The sequence below is a fragment of the Geotrypetes seraphini genome, chromosome 5, assembly GCF_902459505.1.
Source record: "Geotrypetes seraphini chromosome 5, aGeoSer1.1, whole genome shotgun sequence".
NCBI classification, from domain to species: domain Eukaryota; kingdom Metazoa; phylum Chordata; class Amphibia; order Gymnophiona; family Dermophiidae; genus Geotrypetes; species Geotrypetes seraphini.
Window position 1 is genome coordinate 245036172 of NC_047088.1, and position 26335 is coordinate 245062506.

A 26335-nucleotide genomic window follows, 5' to 3' on the forward strand; every position below is an offset into this window, starting at 1 on the left:
GAAGGGATACTACTGGACAGGGAGGAGGTAAAAGTTACGGAGAAGGGCTACTGCTGGACAGGGGGAGCAGGGAAGGGGTAAAAGGAACGGAGAAGGGCTACTGCTGGACAGGGGGAGCAGGGAAGGGGTAAAAGGAACGGAGAAGGGCTACTGCTGGACAGGGGGAGCAGGGAAGGGGTAAAAGGAACGGAGAAGGGCTACTGCTGGACAGGGGGAGCAGGGAAGGGGTAAAAGGAACGGAGAAGGGCTACTGCTGGACAGGGGGAGCAGGGAAGGGGTAAAAGGAACGGAGAAGGGCTACTGCTGGACAGGGAGAGCAGGGAAGGGGTGCTGCTGGACATGGGGGAGGTAAAAGTAAGGGAGAAGGGAAGAGAAAGAAAGGGGGCAGAGAGAAAGAAAGAAAGAAAAAAAGACAGACGGGGCAGAGAGTAAGAAAGAAATGCCTAAGTCTTCACATCTATTCTAGCACCCGTGTGGCGTGAGGAATGTGTGGCGCGGTGGTTGAAGCTACAGCCTCAGCACCCTGGGGTTGTGGGTTCAAACCCCACGCTGCCCCTTGTGACCCTGGGCAAGTCACTTAATCCTCCATAGCCCCAGGTACGTTAGATAGATTGTGAGCCCACCGGGACAGATAGGGAAAATGCTTGAGTACCTAATTGTACTAACCGCTTAGATAACCTTGATAGGCGGTATATAAAATCCTAATAAACTTGAAACTTGAACTAACATTTAAAACTATCATCAAATAATGTTCACCTATAATTCATTTTAAACTAAACCTAAAATCACAGACTTATCTGTCATAAGACATAATTATAACTATCATACATTCCTGACAGTTCTTCACAGTTCATAAGGTTTATTTAATCCAAATAACTTTATGGAGCCACTAAAATTATGGTTTCAGCTTCCCATGAAATTAATAAACATGTTTTTGATTTCTTTCTATAAAAAGAGTTTGGTCTATTTCCCTTTCTAGTATTGCTGGCACCTGCATTCATAGCTCCATACCTCCTTAATTTTGGACTTCTGATGTCTAGTAACTTCCAACTTTAGCTGGGAGATAGAATGATAAAAGGCACACTCTAAAGCAGGGGTGCCCAAACTTTTTGGGCTTGTGAGCTACTTTTAAAATGATCAAGTCAAAATGATCTACCAACAATAAAATTTTTTAAAAACCACAAAGCACACTGTACACAGAGAAAATGTTAATTATCATTTATATTCCGGGTTTTTTTTCAAAGAGGTCAAGGCAGATGACTCTTTGCAATGTCACCTCAGTAACAACCATAAAAAATATACCTCCCTCCCTTTTTACTAAACCGTTTTTAGCGCAGGGAGCTGCACTGAATGTCTCACGCTGATCTCAATGCTCATAGGCTCCCTGCGCTAAAATCCTCTATTGCGGTTTAGTATATTGCGGTATAGTGCAAAATATAGACAGCAGATATAAAGTCTCAAAACGGACACATTTTGATCACTAAATTGAAAATAAAATAATTTTTCCTACCTTTGTTGTTAGATGATTTCATGAGTTCCTGGTTGCACTTTCTTCTTCTGACTATGCATCCAATATTTCTTCCCTTTTTCAGCCTCCTGTATGCTTCCTCTCCTCCAGACCTCATTCCCTCCCCCAAATTTTTCTTCCTCTTTCCCTGCCCCCTTCTTTCTTTCTGTCTCTTTGTCTCCCTGCCCCCCTTTCTTTCTTTCTCTCTCCATGCCTCCTTTCTTTCTTTCTTTCTCTCTCCCTGTCCTCCCTTTCTTTCTTTCTGTCTCCCTGTCCCCCCTTTCTTTCTTTGTCTCCCTGCCTGCCCCTCTTTCTTTCTTTCTGTCTCCCTGCCCTCCCCCAAGCCACTGCTGCCGCTATCGGGGAACTGGGCCCCATCGCCGCCCCAAGCCGCAATTGACCTTTTGAGCACCCCTGCTCTAAAGATTTGCCTTCTTTATGAATCCCTGTAATGGTTACCTTGTACTTAAAATTAGTGAGTTTACTCTAAATTAATATATCTTGAAGTATCCTAACCAAGTATCATGAAGACTCTATGCTAGTTCATTCCATACACAACTCAGCCAACGCTGACTGGCTTTTCCATTAATTGACTATTACCAATTCACCCAGAGGTTGTAAGATCAAATCCCAGCACTATTCCTTGTGACCTTGGGTAAGTCACTTAATCCTCCATTGCCCACCGCTTTGAATATGTAACCACAAGAATGCAATACACAGTTCTCATTCTCTATCCTCTTCCCCTTGTCACTTCTAATTCAAAGTAACCTGTCCACCACATCCACCCTCCTTACCAAGCAGACCTTACAATCCACCAGTAATAATAATAATAATTTTATTCTTATATACCGCCATACCCAACGGGTTCTAGGTGGTTTACATCAATTAGGTTAGGATCCGCATTGACATACAGATTTACAACAATATATCAGGTTTACAACATAATTAGCTGAGTTTGGCAGATGAAGAAGGAGGAGGGTAGAAGAGAGGGGGGAAAGAAGTGATCAAGAAGGAGGAGCTGAGCTGGGCAAAGGTCAGGCGATTACCGGGAGGGGGTGGTTAGGGGTCTTGTTTGCTGAATAGGTGGGTTTTGAGTAGTTTTCTAAAGCCGATGTAAGTGGGGGCCTCCGGTATCATTTGGGCTAGCCATGGGTTCAGCTTGGCTGCTTGGAAGGCGAAGGTTTTGTCTAGGAATCTTTTGAGGTGACACAGCTTTAGCGAAGGGAAGGCGAACAGCTGAATTCTGTGGGATTTCTTGTAGGAGCAGTAGAGGTTAAAGTGGGGATTGATGTATCTTGGTGAATAGCCATTTATCGATTTGTAACAGAAGCATGCGAACTTGAAGAGCACTCTGGATTCGAAAGGCAGCCAGTGGAGTTGGTGGTAGAACGGGGTGATATGTTCCCATTTCTTTAGGCCATAGATGAGGCGAACGGCGGTGTTCTGGATCATTTTTAGTCTCCTGGTAATTTTCTTCGTGGCGTTCAGGTAGATAATATTGCAGTAGTCTAGGATGCTTAGAATGGAGGCTTGCACTAGAAGGCGGAACGAGGTGTCATCGAAGTATTTTTTTATAGTGCGGAGTTTCCAGAGTGCCGAGAAGCATTTCTTGACTATGAGGTCGGTGTGATATTCTAGGGATAAATTTTTGTCAAACGTGACTCCCAGGATTTTTAAGGTATGTTCGAGGGGGAAAGTCATTCCTTTCAGTTGAATTGTAGTGTCCCCTGACCCATCTAGATCAACCTCACCCCAGGTATCATTTCCCTTTTCAAGTCTATGGCTCTATTACACTTTCTTCTCTTATTACTGAACTTAACCAATCTCTCCCTCTTTGCCAAACTACTACATTTCTCAAGTCCACATTGTTCATTTTTTGAATTTACCACCTCACCATCCTTTCCATCTCCCACCTTCTTCAAAGGTCTAAGGCTTCAACAGTTTCTTCTCCTCATTTAACCCTCCCCATCCTGTCTGACTGCATCTCGCCTTCACCGCCATCATTGCACCTTTCCTACTCTGCTCTAACTCTCCTCCTCCTTTTGCTCACTGTTGGGGACATGAATCCCAATCCCGGGCCTCCTAATCAACTCTCACCCTACTCATGCAGATCACACTGTAACTTCTCCAATCTTATTTCTGTTCCTCCCCTCCCTCTCTTCTCTACCTTTCTCTTGCACCCTGTAGAATGCCTGCTCTGTCTCCAACAAGATTGCTTACATCCATGATCTCTTTATCTCTCAATCTATCCACCTGCTTGCACTAACTGGTACCTGGCTCTACCCTGAAGACTCTGTTTGTCGCTGCCCTTTGTCATGGAGGTTACCACTTCTCCCATACACCTCACCTGGTAGGTCTCCAAAGTCCACCCCATCTGTCTATTCGCTCCCTTTCTTCTCTGAATAAAAATCATTTATTGACCTCCTGACAAATCCCTATCTTCCTTTCCTACTGACCTTGATTCCTGGCTCTCTGTCTTTCTTAAACCCTTGTCTCCTTCCCTTATCCTTGGTGATTTCAACATTCATGCTAAAGACATCTACACTTCAGGTTCTTGCTCCTATATCCTCATTCAGTATTCAACTGTGCTCCACTACCCTCATGCATGAGAATGGACACTGCCTTGATCTTGTCCTCTTCTCTAACTCCTCAATTGCCAACTCTCCACCTTGGTTCTTCTGCTCTCTATCATTTGATAACCTTCATAACTCTACACCTTCCCCCTCCCCCAAGACATGACCGATCCTCATCAATACATTCAGGAATCTGCAGGCTATTAATAATAATAACTTTATTTTTTCTATACCGCCACAATCTTACGACTTCTAGGCGGTTTACACTGAAGAGAGCTGGACAATCAGCGAATTACAGAATATAATTAGTAAAAATACACATATTTCTCAAAGTTATCAGTATGGTGTTCATAGTTTTAAAATGGTATCTGATTAGGAGATAAATCTATCGAACAGTGCTATCTTAATTTCTTTCTGAAATGCGCCGTAGGTCAACCTGGCTCCGTTGATGTAATTGCCTAGCCAGGTCTGCTGTTTACTAGCTTGAAACTTAAAAATTCTGTCCAGAAAGGACCTGTATTTGCAATCAGTGATCCTTGGATAGGAAAAAGATTGCAATTTCTGGTTGTCCTAGTGGGGATGTGTAGCTCAAAATGTGGTAAGAGATAGATCGGGGCCATTCCCCACACCAGTTTAAAGCAAAAGCACTTAAACATTATTCATGCCTCCATTGGCAACCAGTGTAGCAGTTTGTAGTAGGGACTAACATGCTCACTTTTCTTTAGTCCGAATATTAATATTAATATTGACCTGTGCACCCTCTCCACTATTGTCTCCCCCTTCCTCTCAAGCACTAAGCTATGTAAATCTGTCTCCTCTTATACCATTCTCTCCTCTGCTCTTGACACCCCTGTTCCTCTCATGTTACACCCCAGCTGACTTCTAAGATCCACTACTCGCTGTATAAGTGGATGCACCACTGACAGTATATATTAGCATAAGGTGCTATGCATTATGACTAATATTGGTCCTTTGCTTTTCAAAATTTTGATCTTGTAGTTATTGAAGCCCTTGATGTAACAAGTTTTCTCTGTCTGTTTTAATTGCAGGGTGATGGCTGGGTTTACTACAATCCCCTCTGGAAGTGCTCAGAAGCAAGCTCCTGAATGGCAAGCCCAACCACATAGTCAACATATTGTCATGACTTAGATAAGATGCTTTAAACTTTTTCTCCCAAAATGTCAACCGTAATGCACTCTTGCTCTCTCTGCCTGTTAAAATGCAGCAAAGCCATCACTTGCACAGGCTCTAAGGAGCTTAAAACAAGGGCACGTTACAGTGGCTTGAGCACAGAGATTCGAAAGAAACTATGGAACAGCTTTCTGTGATCCAAAGAGATGCCATCCTTTAAAGGGTTTTTGCTACACTGTTTCTTCCTGTTCCCTCCAGAAGGCACCAGAACAAAAACACTGCCTAGTGCCGAAATGCTGCTAAAGCATGGCCTGGTGCAACGTTCACAACTCAGTGATGCTCTTCATTATGATGGGAATTTAGAAGTGAGACCTCCATGTGGTGCACACCGAGTACCTGATAAAATTCTCATCTAATCAAGAGAGAGAGGAGGAAATGGTGTTTCTTTGCTGCTCATATACCATGTGATAACCTTCCTGGTAAAATCCTGGAGAAGCGTTGTCGTTTGTGCCTGTAATCAGTGTTAGAATCAAGCAGATTGGGACAAAACCACAAAATGTTTGTTGCTTTTTTTCTTCTCGGAAGATTGTATGCATCTATCTAGAAACGTGATTTCATGGAGAAGCTGCCTTTCTATATTTTTTTAAAAGGATTTCTAAAATCTGTTTGGAACAATAACCATGAAGATTTCTCTCCACCCCTATCTCCTTTTGAAACATTTTTAATGATGGTCTTAAAAAGGATGGACTTGAATTAGAGAGTGCATTCTGAACTACCTTTGTTTCCTGCTTCAAATTCTCCTAAATTTGAATGCTAGATTTACTTCTGTCATGCAGACTGTTTGTCCCTCTGACTTGGCTACTTTTGATCAAGTTACAAGGGAACAACCAAGTTCATGCTATCCCATGTGATCGATAGACAAGATGTATTGGTGTGTTCTTTCCAGATGTGCATTTGGAGCGTCATCCCATTCTTGAAAGAGGTCCATTAGTCATTAAAGTATCAGTATCACATGCTCAGTCTTGGTCAGCTTTCAGTGCAGCAAGTCCTAGCCTTCTTTCTGGCTTTGTTACAAAGATGCTTTTTTTTTTTTTTTTACATTCAGTCAAGAGAAAAATACCCCAAGATCATTTTGTACAATCCACTTTAAACATAACCACTAGTTTGCTTCTCAAGATATTTTTTAGTTTGTAGTCATAGCTGAGTTCCTATTGGCTAAACCTCAAGGATGAGGAGAAAGATGGAGGGAGAGAGTGGATGCAGTGAGCAAAGCAATGCACTGCTGGGGAAGAGGCTTTACAATGACTAAAACAAATGAAGGCTGGGGAAGGGAACCGCACATCTTCAAGATGTGAGGGAGAACGGTTTAAAAGCTGAAGTATGTCTTGACGCATCTGCTTTTAAATCTGACCAAACAGAGCGCATGAGCTGTGTTTTCCTTAGTACTGATAATGAATTGAATCCATAAAGAGTCACAATCAGAAGTCAGGAAATTCTATTCAGGAAAAAAACACCACCTGTTTTATTTCTCCTGGGTTGTAGTTGCACATTTCATTGACATTGAAGAATTGCTGGCAATTAATCACAAGAATAGTATTGAATTTAGCTTTCATTGTTTTTTTTACTGTCAGCTACCTTTTCAAAGGTGGTGCCTTACTGTGTCTTCTCTGGATGTAGTCTTCCAATCAGTGTATACTTAAAAAAAATCCCCACCTTAACATTAGATCAGCTGTTTTAGATCAGCCGTTTTAAGATGACTGTCCCATTTCATCATTGTAAGAAACTGTATGTACTGCCTAAGAATTTTGCTTTCTAGTCATTGAAATGACAAAGCTTGAAGAGATGACAAGGACATGTGACTAATAAACTGTTCTATTTTCAACAGCAACAAAAAACAAATATACTTTGCAAGAAAGGGTTTGATTTTATGTACAATTCTTGATGACTCCCATGTGTCCATTTTGCTGTGTAATGCACTGAATGATCTCAATTTGAGTCATAGTTGATAGAATGTGTGGGAAGATGGAGAGTGAAATAAATCTATAGAGTGATTTAAAGCTTGTTGTTCATTTATATTTTCCAATACTTGTTAATGTATAAGAAGATAATATGACAGTTTGTTCACTAAATCTAGTCTTCTGCTTCCTGAGTCAGCTGGGGATGGTGCAGGGACAGAAGAGAGCCATGGTCATTGCTCAAGGGTGAGCCTTAGTGGCCCATGATTACACATATCCGGAAGGAGTTCTGATGTGTGGTTCCCAGCTAAAGGCTCTTACTGCAATAATAGAGAATAGGAACAGATCCACAGTGAGTTGCAAATGATGGTTTATGGCAGCAGAATCTCTGCCCTGTGTCTGACTCAGATGGAGGCCCAGATGGGCAGAAGGAAATTGCAGGTGAAACAAAACATTGTTCAAAAGTGCAAAATGCATATTTCTGTCTAGTGTCTGTGTGGTGGTGTTGGGTCCAAGAGTGGGAGCTGTGTATGGCAGCATGGTATGGTAGCTATTTAAAAGACCTAAGAACATAATAATAGCTATACTGGGTCATACCAATGATCCATGTAGCCTAGTATCCTACTTCCTAGTGGCCAATGCAGGTCGTAAATATCTAGCAGAATTCCAAAGAGTAGCAAGATTCCATGCTACAGATCCCAGGGATAAGTAATGGCAGATTATGGAATTTTTCTCCAAGAACTTGTCTAAACTTCAGAAAGTTGCAATAATTAGGGTTTTCATCATAGCCAAATGTGCATGAGACAAATTTGCATGTATTGAAGATCCAGTATATGAACATTTATCTTGTTCATACTCATTGTAGGTGTACTGAAAATCCACCTAGCTGTGGAATACCGTATTACCTAGGAAAGGTTTGGTAAACCTTGCTTCCCTCTGTCTGTATTGATGCAAGCTGTATAGAAGCTCAGAAAGTGCAAACTGGGACCAAAGTTGAAACAAACTTGCAACTGAGATGGACAACTCTAAGAGAGGCCATGAGACAGCAAAACTAGCAATCCACTGTTTTGTTCTTAAAGGGCATAATTTTCTTAAAAGCATGTTTACAGAATGAACAGAGACTTTGCTCATGACCCTCAACACTTCAGAGAGAGCATTCGCTATGAAATCTACCCCTGAAATTAACAACTAGGGGTAGGCGTCCTCCTCCGCTGTCATAGCCTGATGCAGAATAGTATGGCGGGTGCATGCAAGAAAAATAAACTATTGCTGCGGCCTTCAGCCCCGGAGCCAAGACTTCAAATTGTCTTTGGAGGACTCAATCCACCCTCCAATCTTGCGCATCCTCTAGAATTACTCCACCTTCACTAGGCAGAGAAGTACATTAGGTAACCTGCACTATCAACAAATCCACTTTAGGCAGAATAAACAGCTCTTGAAAATCCAGAGCCAGCAGATATAACTTTGTCATAGACCTGGCAACACGGAAGGGACCTTCCGGAGTCTCGCAATGCTCCATTAACATCATTGTAATGTCTGAATGCAAATTTAAAAAGGTGGTTTGAAGCTTAAGAGTAGTTCATGACAGAACATTCAGTAGCAGAGCTCTGCAGGGGCTCAAGCTTCAATACCTGCAAGGATTCTGTGATGACCTCCAGGCAAAGCCACTGGCTTAAAAAGGTGACACACCGACTCCCCCTGGTTCAGTGCCATCATGGACTCCTGATTGGGGGTCCCCACCTGAGACCCTGAATCCTCCAAAACTGAAGATTCATTTTGAGGGAATAGAAGCATTGATTCTTTGTCATCATATCAGTCTCTAACTTGCTGTCTGTATGTGATGTTCTCAATATGTATATTTATCTGTGTGTTTGCAGTCATTTCCTGCTATGGGCAGGAGATTCTACTTTGAGTAGGCTACCTTTCAAGGGCTGCATGCTACGTTGGCAAGGGGTTATTAGGATGGAGTTGAATTAAGATTGTATTATACTTTATTTTATGTGTTATATTGTACTGGATTGTGGCAATGTGTATTGTGTTGATTTTATTGTGTATGTTTTGCTGTGCTCCGCTTTGGGAAAAGCAGATTATAAGTATAGAAGCTTGTGCACTTGTACAGAGTTTACCATAACAGTTCTTTTTAGGGCTCCAATGCTAAGATTTGAAGTCTTGTCTTGTGTCGCAAACACCAGTATGTGTGGGAAGAATGGTTATATAGGAGCATGAAAATAATTGGCCAATTTATCATGGCATCTCTCTGTAAAGGGTTGTCTCCCTTTCCATATGCCTAGCCAAACCTTTTGAGATGGAACCGTATGTGTAATTTGGGGGGTATATATAAGGAGGTGCCCCCTCCCCCAAATGTAACAGGTACTAATATTAAATTGGTACCCCTCTCATTACCAATATTACTTTCATACCTCTGCCTTGCCCTCCCCCCCAACACACAAAAAGTAAGCAGGTAAATTATACCTGGGATGGAGCCAATCCATGTTATAACATAACATAACAGTTTATTTATATACCGCAGGACCATGAAGTTCTGTGTGGTTTACAATGATTAAAAAATGCTACAAATTGAGTAGAGCTAACAAAGTTAGAGATTGGTGAATAACAGTTCTAGAGATCAATTGTTATGGAAGATTGTGCAGTTCAACTCAAAGTACTTCCGGAACAGATGTTTTTAGATGTTTCCTAAATTCCCCATAGTTATTAGCATGCATAAGTAATTGTTCCAGATCTTTTCCCCATAATGCAGCATAATGTTTTTTTAATTTATATCCTCTAACTGGTGGTGAGACAAACTTCAGGTGTGAGCTTCTCTTATGTCTATTGGTTGAGAAAGAGAAAAGATCAATTATATATTTGGGTGCTAGATCGAATAGTACCTTGAAGCAAAAACAGCCAAATTTGAACTTGGCACATGCTTCCATCGGCAACCAATGCAGGAGTCGGTAGGAAGGGGTTATGTGATTGGATTTCTTCAACCCGACTGCCGCATTTTGCACCAGTTGTAATCTCTGCATATTCCAATTTGTCTTCTGTAGCTAATCTGGTTCTCTGATACAGTGGGCTTTATATTTCTAATTCTTTTGGAAGAAGAGCTGCTAAGTTACCCAATTCCATTTGTGACATTCTCAGCCAGTTCTGGATTTCTGACAGTCCCATCAGGTTCTACTGTGTGACCTGCAATACTGGTTTCCATGAAATATAGTACACTGTTTGCAGATGTGAATTTAAAACCTGGGATGCTTAAGAAAGTTGCACTCCCAGAACTTGGCAACTCTGGTGAAAGAGGCAGGAAATTTAGAGACATTTTTGTAATGCCCTCAAGTTTTATTAAAGCTGCACATTCTGTGTTTTCGTAGGAGCCAACTTTTCAAAATTATCGGGAATGCTGAACACAGCAGAAATTGTCTCGCCCTCGAGTACAGTTGAGGAGCACCACAGAGCTGGCTCCTATGTCTGTGATTTAAGATGTTTAGTTCAGGCTGCGTAACTTTTAAATAAGAACATTAGCCTATCATTAAATTTCTATGAAATTCATGTAAAAACAAAGCAAAAACCCAGTACTTAACAGTACCACACTTCTTTTCTTTTTAGCTGCTGTTGTGTGCATTGCTGGGGTATCTGAACTCTGTTTTAATGTTTATAAATATAAGCTGAAAATGAATCTGCAGTCTCTTAAGTGGCTGGGTAGCTGTCACTGTGAAGTGGTGTTGCCACAGCTGGCTCTAGGGTCTGTGCTTTTGCCAGCTTGTCGGTGGTCCTCATTGTCTGGGCTGGTGTTGATTGTGCCCTCGTTGTCCATTAGGGCCATCACCTTGAACCTCTCTGCCACACAGTGAGCTGTAAGCCGAGCCTCAGGGTCATGGTCCCAGCACTCTGCGATGGTGTCGCATAAGAAATGCAGCCCCTGGAACACAGCAGCATTTAGACTTTAGTATTGTAGAGGAGTAAAGGTGAGTACTAGTCTGAATGATACTAGATTATTACTAGATCTCTGTAACATGTAACTTGCCTGGAAATTTTTTTTGTTTCTTATTTCTATCATAGAGAATGCTTTTGAGATATGGGGCTTCTGTGCTTTGTTTTAGGATGTTAGCTAAACTACTAGAGTAGTGATCTTCATTTTTTTAAAAATAAGGACTCGTTTGACTAATAAACTTCAGTGTTGGAGGCTAGGAGCACTGTATAAAAAAAAAGCAGCTGGTACCAAAAAGGGGAGTGTTGGGTGCAACAGAACAGACCTAAAGCACATCTCCAACCAAGTCATCCCTCCCTTTCCCTCAGCACCTCTTGCCCCATACACACTTCTCGCAGCTCATCACCTTTATGCACTCTCCCCAGCTTTTCTTCCTTAAACATTGCCTTCCTGCAATTTTAGGGGTAGACTTTTTTTTTTTCTTCTTCAAAACTTTACTAACTGCTAGTGACCAAATTATGCAATGTTGCATGCTGAATCTAAATCTGTCTTCAGAAACCTACTATAATGACCTTTATTGTTTCTCTCTCCTATCGCAAATTGTGTTTCTCCCCCTATCTCCCTTGTTTCTCTATGTCATTTAAGTCTTGTCCAATAATGTTCCCCCATGATTTTATCTGCTCATGACTTTGTACACCGCTTAGACAACTTTTTAAGTGGCATATCAAATTTTGAATAAAACTTGGAAAATTTGTAGAGATTAAGTAATATTTACTTGAACATACAAATAGTCTGAACTACATCTCTAGCCACATTGTCTTTGCAATATCATTTATGCAGTTAATTTAATGTTTAACAAAATCAGGCAAGGAGGCCATATCTTGTTTACTCTGCTTTGGCTCATGAGCTCCCTGCTGACCATCTGACCCCCCTAATATAGGCCCCCATTTATCAAGCCATGGTAAAAGTGTTTTAGCACTGACTGGCGAGGTAAATGCTCTGATGCTCGTAGGAATTGAATGAGCTTTGGAACATTTACCTTGCTATAACGCTCTTCTGCGGCTTAATAAAAAGGGGCCATAATGTTCCCACCTCTCCTAATTGTACACATGACCAACAGCCTCAGTTGTTTATACAAACCGTTCTATGGACTGGGTGTGTGGTGGCTAGTCTGGAGCCACTGTGGGCTTGCTCAGAAATGCCTAGATCTCTGCTGGTGTCATGGTACAGGTAAGAGGAAACTCCCAAAAGCCAGTCAAGTAATTGGGTTAGTGTAGTGGCATCAGTGTTGAAGGATGGTATTTTCCCGGGTCTCACCCTGCTGTTTCCAAGTTGTGTCTTCTCAGCACTTTCACCTCTGATCTTCAATATCTTATCTGTATCTTTCTTCTCCTGTGGCACAGTGTTTAGAGCTACAGTCTCAGCACCCCGAGATTGTGGGTTCAAACTCACACTGCTCCTTGTGACCCTGGGCAAGTCATTTAATCCCCTATTGCCCCAGGTACATTTTATAGAGTGTGAGCCCACTGGGACAGATAGAGGAAAATGCTTGAGTACCTGAATACAAACCACTTAGGCTAGAAGTGGTATATAAACATACCAACCTGACCTCACTGTCTTCCTTACCTCTTCACACTGTTCTTTCAACAGTTGCAGCTGGAAGGGGGGAGCCCTGGGACCTTGTGTCCAGTTGCTATTTATTTTTATATTGAGCCAGTTTACCATGTAAACTCCAGCACAGAACCCTACAATCATTCTTAACTAAGATAAATTGATAACTTAGGCACAAAAGGCATTAAATATGCAATGTAAACACATAAAAACTATTATCAAAGCACTTAAATGTATTTCAGTAATTTGTGCATTTTTGCATAATTTCCTAGAAATTCCAAGTATATAAATAACATTACACAAAATTTTAACTAGTTGTTGATTTTCTACCTGAAATTGTACCATTTCTTTCATTACTGCTTTTTAAAATTTATATCATCATCTCTAAAATGGACACACCCTTATCCTCCAATATATACCCTTATTTCCATGAGCCATGCTAGCCAGTCTCAGCCTCCACTTGCCTCTTCCACATACTTTAGGATGGCATTGAGCAGCACAGCCAACTGCAGAAATGATGCTCTGCAAAGAGGGAGAAACCAGTGGCATCCCATGTCATATCTGCCACTTAATGATGGACCTTTGGGCCAGCAGTTTCACTTAAGACACTAGGTCGAGTGGCCTTACAAAAATCGAAGCCTTGGAATTAATGCAGTATGAGCTCCGTTGAAATGTGTAGAAGGATATCTTGAAGAAATGATGGAAGAGTGGGAATCTTTGTCACGTAGAAAAGAGTAAGTTAAAGGAGCAACAATGTGTGCATGCTTTGCATTAGTGACAGCACTTATTGGGTTCATTTGTCTATCCTACCAGTAAGGAAAGAGCACACACACACACAGGTCTTTACGCAACCACAAAGAGAACTACCCCATATGTAAATAAACATACCCTTTCCCCCCTCAAACTCCCTCCCCCACACACATGGACACATCCCCTATCCCCTGATGCACATTGCCAATACACACTCATATATACCCACCCTATGACATTCCACCCTCACATCTGCACACCTAAACTTTTGTTAGCTATACACATATACTGATTCATTTACACCAATGTCTCTCAAACTGTGTACCATGGCTTTCAATGTTTTGAGTATCTGTGGGTGTAAGGATACAACCAGCCAGACAAGCATCATTCTTTAACACGATTGGTTCTTGAAAACTAATGGCAAGTAATTTTATTTTTATTTTTTATGGTGTAGTTATTATCCCAGGACAAGCAGGCAGCATATTCTTAACACATGGGTGACGTCACCGACGGAGCCCTCGGTACGGACCTTTTTAACTAGAAGTTTCTAGTTGGCCGCACCGCGCGTGCGCGAGTGCCTTCCCGCCTGACGGAGGAGTGCGTGGTCCCCAGTTTCTTCGTTTCCGCGGAGCGAAGAAGACGCGTGTGTTTTTTCAACGGCCGTTGAAACCACTTTTTTGCCTTCCCGCTCGCGCTTTTTTCCTTATTTTTTCTCTCTTTACCTTCGGGTTTATTTTTTCTTTGATTTGCAAAAAAAAAAAAAAAAAAAACTTTGCTTTTTCCCTTTTTTCTTTCGTTTTGCCCCGGCGGGGCCTGTTGCCAGTATACAGGCCTCGGGCTTCGATTTTGCGGAGGCTATCTTCCCCTTCATGCCCCCGCAGGTCGGTTTCAAGAAGTGCCAGCGGTGTGCACGCCCGATCTCCATCACTGACCCACACAATTGGTGTTTGCAGTGTCTGGGTCCGGAGCATCGGGCGGACTCCTGCACCCGCTGTGCCACTCTTCAAAAGAGAACTCTTAAAAACCGAAGAATTCAACAAACTCTTCTCTTCGGCACCGAGTCGGCGATGGACTCCTCACCTTCAACGGCGGTACCTCAAAAATCGGCACCGTCGACCTCGACACCGACCGACCCCACATCGGCGTCGCTGGCACCAGGTAAGCCGGCTAAGAAGCCTTCCTCTTCCCTCGAGCGCCCTCCAGCTACGGTGGCGACACCGTCCTTACCGGCATCGCACCGGTCCCGCAAACGCTCCGCCCCGATCTCGGTGAGTGCCTCGTCATCGGCCTCCTCATCGCCGGGGCGTGGAGCGGCATCTAAGGAACCGAAGAAAAAGAAAGCGGTTCCGATGCCACCCCTAGATGACCGTATCTCGGCCATCTTAAAGGCTCAACTCCAGGAACAGTTGAAGAAACAACTTGAACAACTGTTACCCACTATCCTGGCACCGCTCCTTCCGGTACCAGACCGGCCCGAGCCCTGTACCGAGCCCCCGGTGTCCACCCCTTCGGTACCGGTGAACACCTCCATGCCGATCCTCTCGGCCCAACAACTTCATGGCGATCCAGTGGTTCATTCTCAGGCCACAGTGGATCCTCCTCGGCACCAGGCGGTACGGCACTCTTCTCGGGACCGAGATAGACGCCGGTCGTCCTCCCCTGGTACCGTTTCGGTGCGCTCTGGAAAGTCTTTGTCCAAGACTCGCCATACCGCGCCCTCCACCCCGGTGTCTCGACATGCACCAGAGGTCAGGGACCCTGACTTATGGGAGGAAACTCCTCTCGGTACCGAGGAGGATCCCTCCTCATCTGATGAGGAACCATCGGCACCCGATGCCACCTCTAAACCAGAGCAGTCCTCCTTTTCTAAATTTTTGAGAGAAATGTCTGCTGCCCTGTCCCTTCCTCTAGAATCTGACTCAAAAAAGTCTCAAGCCTTCCTAGAGGCTTTAGACTTTGAGCAACCTCCTAAGGAGTTCCTCAAGCTTCCCGTGCATGACATCCTACGGGAAACGTTCTACAAAAACTTGGAAAATCCCCTCACGGTACCGGGAGCCCCCCGTAAACTGGACAACCTTTACCGTGTCATTCCTATTCCTGGATTCGACAAATCTCAATTGCCCCATGAGTCCCTTCTGGTGGAATCCACCTTAAAAAAGACTCAGGGCTCCAGTGTCTATGCCTCTACCCCTCCTGGCAGAGAAGGTAAGACCATGGACAAGTTTGGCAAGAGGCTTTACCAGAATGCCATGCTTGCCAACAGGGCAAACAACTATTCCTTCCATTTTTCTTTCTATCTGAAACATTTGGTCCAACAACTGTCTGCCCTCCAGAAGTACCTTCCTGAGCGAAAGGTCCCGCTATTCCAACAACACATCTCTGGTCTTCTCCAGATGCGAAAATATATGGTCCGCTCAATATACGACTCCTTCGAGCTCACCTCTCGGGCCTCTGCCATGGCCGTAGCCATGCGTCGATTAGCCTGGCTCAGAGTCTCCGACCTGGACATCAACCACCAGGATCGTTTGGCCAACGCCCCCTGTCTCGGGGATGAACTCTTTGGAGAGTCCCTGGATTCCACCACCCAGAAACTCTCGGCCCATGAGACCAGATGGGACACCCTGATCAAGCCGAAAAAGAAGGCTCCGCCTGCTCGACCCTATCGGCCTCAATCATCTTACCAGCGGAGGTTCTCAGCCAGACCACTCAATCCGCCTCCTCAACAATCTCGGCGACCCCGTCAACAGCAGCACCATGCCCAGGCTCGATCCCAGGCCACTCAACCCTCCAAGCCTTCTCAGCCTGCTAAACAATCTCAGCCCTTTTGACTCTTCTCTCCAGGGCATAGCCAGTCATCCACCCTCGCTGCCTCTTCCACAGCCTATAGGGGGTCGTCTCACCATTTTCTCAAGCCGTTGGGAAGTCATCACGTCAGACCAGTGGGTCCTCAACATCATCCGCCACGGCTACTCTCTCAACTTCCAGACTCTTCCACCGGACAACCTTCCCGTAGAGTCTGCTTCACACTCCTCTCAAACCCCCCTCCTCCTGAGGGAGGTTCAATCCCTCCTCCTTCTCAATGCCATCGAAGAAGTACCTCCAGATCAAAGGGGTCAGGGATTCTACTCCCGCTACTTCCTCGTACCCAAAAAGACGGGAGACCTCCGTCCCATTCTCGATCTCAGGGACCTCAACAAGTGTCTGGTCAAGGAAAAGTTCAGGATGCTCTCCCTTGCCACACTTTACCCTCTTCTTTCTCAACACGACTGGCTATGTTCCCTGGACCTCAAAGAGGCCTACACTCACATCTCCATCCATCAGAACTCTCGCCGCTACCTGCGGTTCCAGGTGCTACACCACCACTATCAGTACAAAGTGCTACCGTTTGGCCTCGCCTCCTCCCCCAGAGTCTTCACCAAATGCCTGATAGTGGTGGCGGCCTTCCTCAGGTCTCACAACCTCCAGGTGTTCCCCTACTTGGACGATTGGTTGGTGAAAGCACCTTCATCTCAACTCGTGCTACAAGCTACTCATCACACCATCTCTCTCCTCCACCTTCTGGGGTTCGAGATCAACTACCCCAAGTCGCATCTGCTTCCCACCCAGCGACTTCAATTCATTGGAGCAGTTCTGGACACCACGCTGATGAGGGCCTTTCTCCCCTCCGATCGCAAGCAGACCCTGCTCCATCTCTGCCGTCAGGTACTCATGTATCCCTCCATTCCTGCCCGACAGATGATGGTCCTCCTGGGTCACATGGCCTCGACGGTGCATGTCCTTCCTCTGGCACGTCTCCACCTTCGTACGCCTCAGTGGACTCTCGCCAACCAATGGTCACAGACTACAGATCTTCTTTCTCATCCCATCTCTGTGACATCATCTCTTCAGCAATCTCTCCAATGGTGGTTGAACTCCTCAAATCTTTCCAGGGGTCTACTTTTTCATCTGCCCCCTCACTCTATGATCATCACCACCGATGCGTCCCCCTACGCATGGGGAGCTCACCTGGGAGATCTACGCACCCAGGGACTTTGGACCCCACAGAAGCGTCTTCATCACATAAATTTCCTGGAACTCAGAGCCATGTTCTACGCCCTAAAGGCTTTCCAACATCTTCTCTGCCCTCAAGTCCTCCTCCTGTGCACAGACAATCAAGTCGCCATGTACTACATAAACAAGCAAGGCGGCACCGGATCTCGCCCCCTTTGTTTGGAGGCTCTGCGCATCTGGACCTGGGCCACGGACCGCAATCTCTTTCTCAGGGCGGTCTATATCCAGGGCGAACAGAACTCTCTGGCCGACAATCTCAGCCGCATCCTTCAACCTCACGAGTGGACGTTGGACCCTCCGACTTTGCTCTCCATCTTTGCTCGATGGGGCACTCCGCAGGTGGACCTCTTTGCAGCACCTCACAACCATCAGCTGCCCCAATTCTGTTCCAGACTCTTCTCTCCTCACCGTCTGGCTCCGGATGCATTCCTGCTCGACTGGAGGGATCGGTTCCTGTATGCCTTCCCTCCACTTCCTCTGATGTTGCGAACCTTGTCCAAACTCCGCAAGGACAACGCCACCATGATCCTCATCGCCCCTCGGTGGCCTCGTCAACACTGGTTCTCCCTCCTGCTCCAACTCAGCTCCAGGGAGCCCATTCCTCTTCCTGTGTTTCCTACTCTACTTACACAGCAGCATCAGTCTCTACTGCATCCCAACCTGTCTTCACTCCACCTGACAGCTTGGTTTCTCTCGGGCTGACCTCTCCGGAGAATCTATCTCAACCGGTCCGCCTCATTTTGGACGCCTCCAGGAAACCGGCCACTCTCCAATGTTACCATCAGAAGTGGACCAGATTCTCCTCGTGGTGTCTCCGGCATCATCAGGAACCCACCTCCTTGGCGGTGGAAACTGTCTTGGACTATTTGCTCTCACTGTCCAATGCTGGCCTCAAAACTACCTCCATCAGAGTCCACCTCAGTGCCATCACTGCGTTTCATGAGCCTATTCTCGGAAAACCCCTCACGGCTCATCCTCTGGTTTCCAGATTTATGAGAGGGCTCTTCAATATCAAACCGCCTCTCAAGCCTCCTCCTGTCGTCTGGGACCTGAATGTGGTTCTCTCAGCTCTCATGAAACCTCCGTTTGAGCCTCTTGCCACAACTTCGCTCAGGCTTCTTACCTGGAAGGTGCTTTTCCTAATTGCCATCACCTCTGCCAGGAGGGTTAGCGAACTGCATGCACTGGTTGCCGACCCACCTTTCACTGTTTTTCACCATGACAAGGTTGTTCTGCGTACCCACCCTAAATTCCTTCCCAAGGTGGTCTCGGCTTTTCACCTTAACCAGTCCATTGTGCTGCCCGTCTTCTTCCCTAAGCCTCACTCGCATCCTGGGGAACAGGCGTTGCACACGCTGGATTGTAAGCGTGCCCTTGCTTACTACCTTGATCGTACCAGAGCTCACCGAACATCCCCTCAGCTTTTTTTATCTTTCGATCCCAACCGTTTGGGTCGTCCTGTCTCCAAACGGACACTTTCAAATTGGCTTGCTGCCTGTATTGCTTTCTGCTATGCTTGGGCCGGTCTCTCACTGGAAGGAACTGTCACGGCCCACAGAGTCCGAGCTATGGCTGCTTCTGTAGCTTTCCTCCGTTCCACGCCCATCGAGGAAATCTGCAAGGCGGCCACTTGGTCCTCAGTTCACACGTTCACTACTCACTACTGTCTGGATGCTTTCTCCAGACGGGATGGGCACTTCGGCCAGTCTGTGTTACAAAATTTATTTTCCTAATGGCCAACCATCCCACCTCCCTCTCTGTTAGCTTGGAGGTCACCCATGTGTTAAGAATATGCTGCCTGCTTGTCCTGGGATAAAGCACAGTTACTTACCGTAACAGGTGTTATCCAGGGACAGCAGGCAGATATTCTTACGTCCCACCCACCTCCCCGGGTTGGCTTCTTAGCTGGCTTATCCTAACTGGGGACCACGCACTCCTCCGTCGGGCGGGAAGGCACTCGCGCACGCGCGGTGCGGCCAACTAGAAACTTCTAGTTAAAAAGGTCCGTACCGAGGGCTCCGTCGGTGACGTCACCCATGTGTTAAGAATATCTGCCTGCTGTCCCTGGATAACACCTGTTACGGTAAGTAACTGTGCTTTCTAACTTGAGCAACAAAGCAATCAAGGCTTTGTTACTGCTTGGATCTTCTTATATTTGCAAACCTGGATTTTCAGCTCTGACAGAAATTAATAAAAAAAAAAAGAGAACTGCTGATGATAGATGATGAAATGCGTGTCTGCTTGTCGACTATCAAGCTGCATTTTGAGTTAATTTGCACTCAAAAACAAGCATATCCATCGCATTGATTAGCAATTCTATCTACTTTAGTTTCACCGTTGTTACAATTACCCAAACAAAGCTTAAAGAACTTTAAATAACTCTCAAATTTAACTTTTTGTTGATATTTCTAGTTTTATTATAATGTGCTGGGAAAAACATTTGTTCCATTTAGTGTACTGGAGTTAAAAAAAAAAGTTTGAGAGATGCTGACTTACACCATCAATCACTGCACACTACACCCAGATACCAACAACACCCACTCACATATCCTCAGCTGCCCTACTAAGCATGTTACCATGGCAGTTTCAACTGAGTCTTCCACACTGATATGAATGAGTTTGTGAATAGAAGAAGCAGAGGAATGTATGTTATATTGCTCTTTATACTTCTCAACTTGTTTTGTTGGATTTGGGGTTTAGATTTAATTACTTGTCTTTCCAAATCTCAGCTCAAGGTAAGTTACAAATTCAGATACAGGTGCTAGGCCCTTGGTCTTTCTCTTAAGGCCACCTCCCTTTCTTCTCTCAGCTACACTTGAATCCTTTGTCTCACTTCCTGGTCATTTCTATTCCTCTGTCCTGACAAGGTCAGCAAGGTGTGACCTGCTACCTGGTGCTAGGCTCTGTTCCTACTGGTCTTCCCTTCCCTTAGGTGCCCCTCTCTGTCCCTTTGATCTGGGTCAGTCTTATGTCTCTGATGCTGTATCAGCCATAATGATTATAGGACTGTCTATTCACCGTGCATAAGCATCTGACCTCGTGCAAGGATAGCTCAGCATCTTTTTCCTGGCATCGGTAATCCCTCACTGTCATGTTTTCTTTAATCTCTGCTCTCCAAACCTTTGCCTATTTCTACATCATATTGTAACTAAGAACCTTTGCAGAGAGCCTGCCAGCCTCTGAGAAACCTGTTAATTGTATGTTCACTATATTCAATAAAGTATAATGCAGAAGATTTTAAGGATTTTCTGCATCTGTGTTAACATGCTGATGGTTTAACTTCCTGATAAGTACAACTTTACATCTGGGACATGGTGTATGAGAGATCAGTAAAACTCCATGAGATCTCCTTTTGGTCTAGCTGTTACAATGACAACATTCTGACAGAATGTCATGGGTGCTGATATTTACATATAAAATCATATTTATAATGCTATTTAGCAAAAATGAAGGTGGTTTAAAAAAGTAATTTGATTCCCCTCTTACAGAGGAGGGCTGGTATTGAACTACCACTATGGTCTATGAAGAAATGCATTTTTTTTGCAGTTCCACTTTCAACCAGCAGATGTCACGTTCAGATCCTGATCATAAAGAATCACATATTTTGTGATGGGAGGGGGTACAGTAGATGAAGAGAGGGGGGCAAATTCTTTCTCAACTGTGTGTTTACACAATTAATCTGCTCTGCAACTTCTCAGCAACTGGTAGATTGATTTTCCTTTTCTGTGTTTTCTTGCTGTCGACCTACCTGATGTACACACCAGCTGCTAGGAATCTCTGGACGCCCTCTGCCATGCAGCACAATGTCTCTCATGGTCTCTACACAAGGCTGCTCACAGACCTTTGACCCAAAAGGCAACTCATAGCTCTTTACCTCTACAAGGAAATAGCAAAAACAGGCACTTTAATCTGCATTTTACCAGCTTCATGGAGAAGTAATGGTACCAGGGATGATTAGTCCATTAAGCAGATATACAACAGTTTTGGGAGCTGCACCAGGAGCTTTGCTATGCATGAGTACCCAGGTTTTTAGCTGATGAATCCACTGGCTAGTACCCCAAATCTCAGGGCATAGGAGCCATCTTTTCAAAATGATTGGGGGTGCCAGTGACATAGTGAGGGTGAGAGGTGCTCCTCCCCTGCCATCTTCCCTGTCCCCCTGCCGTACATGCCCCTTCTCATTCCCAATACCTTTTAACAACACCGTGAGCAGTATGCTGCCCTTTGATGTCACTTCCTGGGTGTGGGACCCAGAATTGATGCCAAAGAGAGCGCTGATGCAGGCAGCAAAGTTGCATTGGAGCAGTAAAAGAGGCATGGGGAGAAGGCAAGGGGTGAGTGTGTGAATTAGCACACACGTGTGGTAACTGTAGTGAATGTGTACTAACTATAGTGAATGTGTACTAATTCACATGTTAACTACATGCCATAATAGTGGGGTGAGAATTGATATGGACAGCACACTGCAGTTGGCACATTGTACTAGCTGGGTGCTGTCATTTGTGCAGTTAATGTGGGGTCTACTTACCGTATCCGTGCTAATTGTGATAACTCCTGGGAAGGAATTCAATAATACCCCTTTTTACAAAACCGTAAAAGCAGTTTTTGGCGTAGGCCGGCATGCTGAATATTCTGCACTGCTCCTGACGCTCATAGGAACTCTATGAGTGTCGGAAGCAGCGCAGAGCATTCAGCGCACTGGCCTGCGCTAAAAACCACTTTCGCAGTTTTCTAAAAGGGGAGGTAAATGATGCTAATAAACCTGAGCACTAAGAGGGAAATTCTATAAGCGGTGCCGGTTTTGCTATGCAAGTCCCAATTCATTTAACACTTCCAAGGTTATATGCATGAGGTTCATTGCCCTGCAATAATGATTAAACAACTACAGACAATCCAGAATACAGCTCTGAGACTCGTCTATTCATTGAAAAAACATGATCACGTTACTGAGGCATTCATCAATTCTCATTGGCTTCCAATCCAGGAAAGAATACAATTTAAATTCTACTGTATACTATTTAAAACTATAAATGGAGACAGCCCAACCTACCTAAACGACCGCCTCATCCAAACCACCTCTACCAGGCATAGAAAAACACACACCCCATTCACTTACCCCCCAATCAAAGAAGTAAAACGGAAAAAACTATACAACGGACTACTGGCCACTCAGGCAGCGAAGATAGACAACCAAGTCTCCAACCTATTGACAACAACCCCAGACTACAAGATGTTCAGAAAGGAAATAAAAACTATACTCTTCAAGAAATCCCTTAATACCATGATAAAGCTTAACCCCCCTCTTACCATCCCCTCTCTAACCCCAGATCCTACTTTTCCCTCTCTTAAAAACCTTCTCTGATCTAACGTTGTAACCCTTCTTCCATAACTCTTTTTGTAATCCGCTTTGAACCGAAAGGTAATGGCGGAATAGAAATCTGTAATGTAATGTAATGTAATCAAAATGGAAATATGTCTAAAAACCCACCTAAATTGGCACGTGGATGATCAAAAAGACAGGTTGTCCAAGTGCCGATAATTGAAACGGGTTTTAGACATATCTAAAAGCAGCTTAGGCCTTTTCACTGCTTCTGTACGCTCAGAGTGAAAAGGGGCATTTTTGAAGGAGTGGTTAGGGCGAGAGGTAGGCGGGATGTGGACCAACCCAGACTTAGTCATCCTGCAGTGATAATTGAAAGTTTAATGAGACTGCCTAGATGGAACTTATACGTTGTGACTTAAGCGATCTAAATACATGTCTAAGTGCCCAGAAGGTATCCAAAGTGACCAGATAACCACTGCAGGGACAAAGTACAGACTCCCAAACACTCCCCCAGTGATCACTGACCCCCGACCCCCCTAAAAATAGGAATAAAAAAGTACATACCTGCCTCCCGTACATCAGCACCTGGCAAAGGAAAGCCTAGTAGAGCTGCACAGAGGTGGCTTAAGTAGTCTGGGGAGTGGGCTAGTGAACCATAGAGAGGAAAACCCAGGCCCGTAAGCCATTCTAACCACTGCATTCATGGTGAAAAATGTGCACCCACCAAAACCTTACTCTACTGCCATACAGGTGGCACCTGCAGCCATAAGGGCTATTGGGGTGGTAGACAGGTGGGTAGAGTGCGTTTTGGGGAGCTTACCATGACCTATAAGGGAATTGTGGTGAGATGTTTACATGGCACCCTTTTTGTGACGTTCACAGCAGTGCCAGTCCTTCACTTTGCTGACCCCTCCCACGTCCAAAAGGTCTTGTTCTAGGCGTTTTTGACTTGGACAAATTTTTGGAAGAGAATGGGGTATAAAGATAGACTTGGCAGTTTAGACAATCCAACGGCTGGACGTTGAAGTACACAATTCTAAAAAAAAAAAAAAAAAAAATTGGGGGGGGGGGACTTATTTTTCAAGAATGGACTTTCAACATTTCTGACTTTGGGTTACTAAAGTTCTAGGTCCAAAATGAACTTAGACGTGTTTTGTTTTGTTTTTTATTATGCCGCTCCATGTGTTTTAAAATATGTTCAGCCACTTATTAACATATTAAATTATAAAACATTTGCATATATGCCATGTCAGCATAGAAGTGGCTTTGCATGTGAAATGAAAAAAGGTTTAAAGATTGTCAGACTGTATTAGAAGAAGGTAGTTTTCAGAAAGCAACTCAGTGAAGAATGGGTGAAGGTAAAGCTAACATGTAATCCCTGTATGAGTTTTCTGTTATTTTGGTAGTTTAAGAAAGCCCCTAGCCTCTGCCTCCCCTCCCCCACCATGCATCCATTTTACAGGAGTCTCACCTCCAACTGCTTCGCACCTGGAGGTCATTTCCCACAAAACCAAGGCCAATGAGTACACATCCATTTGCTTGAAGGACTCGAGGTCTTCCAGGTTCACTCTGGACTCCAGAACCTCTGGTGCCATGTACCTGGCAGTGCCAACCTGGACAAAGAAGCAGTGTTACTATGACAGATGTTACTTACTCCCTCCCCCCCTTTTACAAAACCACAAAAGATGAATGTTCTGCGCTGCTCATAGGAACTTGGAGCATTCAGTGCACCAGCCTGCACTAAAAACCGCTTTAATGGTTTTGTAAAACGGAGGGAGGTATGTTATTTATTTAAATGATTTCTAACCCACTCTTTCTGAATGTCAAGCAGTACAATTGCATTTACACAAATAATATAATATAAGAAATAAATGCAGTATTACAAGTTAATTTTTTTTTTACAGATTCACTGTGAGCTATTAATAACATTAGCCCATGACCTGAAACAAATAGTTTAAAATGTGTCCAATTGTTCTGCATTAACTCTGGGCTCAGTGCGTGGGGAAAGTCCCGCATGAAGACACACTAAGCCGGGGGGCATGGCTTGGTTGCACATGGAGAAGGTCGGATAGTGAGTGGGCTCCGCATCGATAGACCCTGACAGTGATAATAAGTCACACGAAAAGTTTTTTAATTTGTTTTTTAAGAAAGGGTAAGATCATATAATGGCTTCGGGAAAGCAGAGTAAGAGCGATTCAGCGTTTGCACCTTCTGCGAGTGTGAAACGAGCAAAGCCGGAGCCAGAGACGTCAATAAAATCATCAACATCAAAAAATGGTGAGAGTGATATTATGAGGGAGTTGAAAGAAATAAAAGAGATCATTTCGGATACTGCCAAGAAAGTGAATGATCTTATGGAGGAAATGTCTATTCTTACTAAGAGAATGGAGCAGTTTGAAATTAAAACAAATAATATTGAAAAAAGATTGGAGGCAGCTGAAACGGAGATAGTTAAAGACAAAATGGAACAGAAACAAATTGAATTTCTTACCCGAGAGTTGGAGGATGTTTCTAATCGTGAGAGGAGGAGCAATGTACGTATCTTAGGTCTTCCGGAAGGGGTGGAAAAAGGGAGTGCTATTTCCTTCTTAGAGAATTTTCTGCCTAAGATACTGCCTATAAAATCAAAGGGCTCCTTTTATCAAGCTGCGGTAGGCGGTTAACGCGCGGAATACTGCGCGTTCAACCGCCTGCTGTGCTAGTCGCTAACGCCTCCATTGACGAGGCATTAGTTTTTTGGTGTGCAGCAGGGGTTAGCGCGTGATGAAATGCCTGACGCGCTAACCCCCATAGCACACCTTGATAAAAGGAGCCCAAAGTTTCCTCTTGAAATTGAAAGGGCACACTGAATCCCTGTCAAGAGAGATGAGAGACAAAAGGGTCCTCGTCCTCTAATTTTTAAGCTGCTGAGGTATCAATAGGTTTTAGAAATATTCCAGTTGGCAAAACAAAATAGGAACTTGAAGTGCCAGGATGCACGGATTCATATTGTTCCTGACTTTGCTAGGAATACAGCAATAAGAAGAATAGGTTTTCTAGTGCTGAGACCACAACTGAGAGCTATGGGGGTTAAATACGGCTTATTATACCCAGCACTAATGAGTTACTTTTGAGAATAAAACCACTACTTTCGATGATCCTGAAGAGTTGCATGACTTCATAAATAAACAGGAACAACCTATGTTGACATAGAGTTGATAAGATGCATGGAAGAATGATGGATTGTATGGTGATATGATTTTTGACTTTTCCTCTGATGTATTTATTTTCTCTTCATTTTCTTGAGGAATATGCATGGGATGTTACTCAGTATTTTAGATAATATGTTAAACATACTCTCCGTGGAAGTTGATAAGAAAACGTTAAAGAATGCTTATGACTCAATTTAAACTACAGGACTCAACGGCAGAAACAATAACTGGGATACCTTGTATCCATTTCTGTTGAACCCCTTGAGCTGTCATTTGCAATTACCTGGCAATGCCCCCAATGCCTCCCCTCTTCTCCCAG

The 26335-nt window shown here is 44.2% G+C and overlaps 2 protein-coding genes across 5 annotated transcripts in view; one reads left to right on the plus strand and one right to left on the minus strand.

Moving 5' to 3' along the window:
- Positions 1-7263, plus strand: part of OSBPL11 (oxysterol binding protein like 11) — a 126321-nt gene extending 119058 nt beyond the window's left edge. For both annotated transcript variants that reach the window (XM_033946191.1, XM_033946192.1), the window contains exon 13: positions 5130-7263. In XM_033946191.1, coding sequence (XP_033802082.1) covers positions 5130-5186 — 57 coding nt within the window. In that variant the 3' untranslated portion in view covers positions 5187-7263. The remainder of the gene's footprint in view (positions 1-5129) is intronic.
- A 2433-nt stretch (positions 7264-9696) lies between these two features.
- Positions 9697-26335, minus strand: part of LOC117361428 (TGF-beta receptor type-2-like) — a 145448-nt gene continuing 128809 nt past the window's right edge. For 2 of the 3 annotated variants that reach the window (XM_033946746.1, XM_033946743.1), the window contains 3 exons: positions 24297-24438; positions 21251-21378; positions 9697-11082 (listed from right to left, as the gene is read on the minus strand). In XM_033946746.1, coding sequence (XP_033802637.1) covers positions 10870-11082; positions 21251-21378; positions 24297-24438 — 483 coding nt within the window. In that variant the 3' untranslated portion in view covers positions 9697-10869. Of the gene's footprint in view, positions 11083-13268; positions 13390-21250; positions 21379-24296; positions 24439-26335 lie in introns of those variants that run through there. The other variant, XM_033946744.1, reaches the window with a different exon arrangement.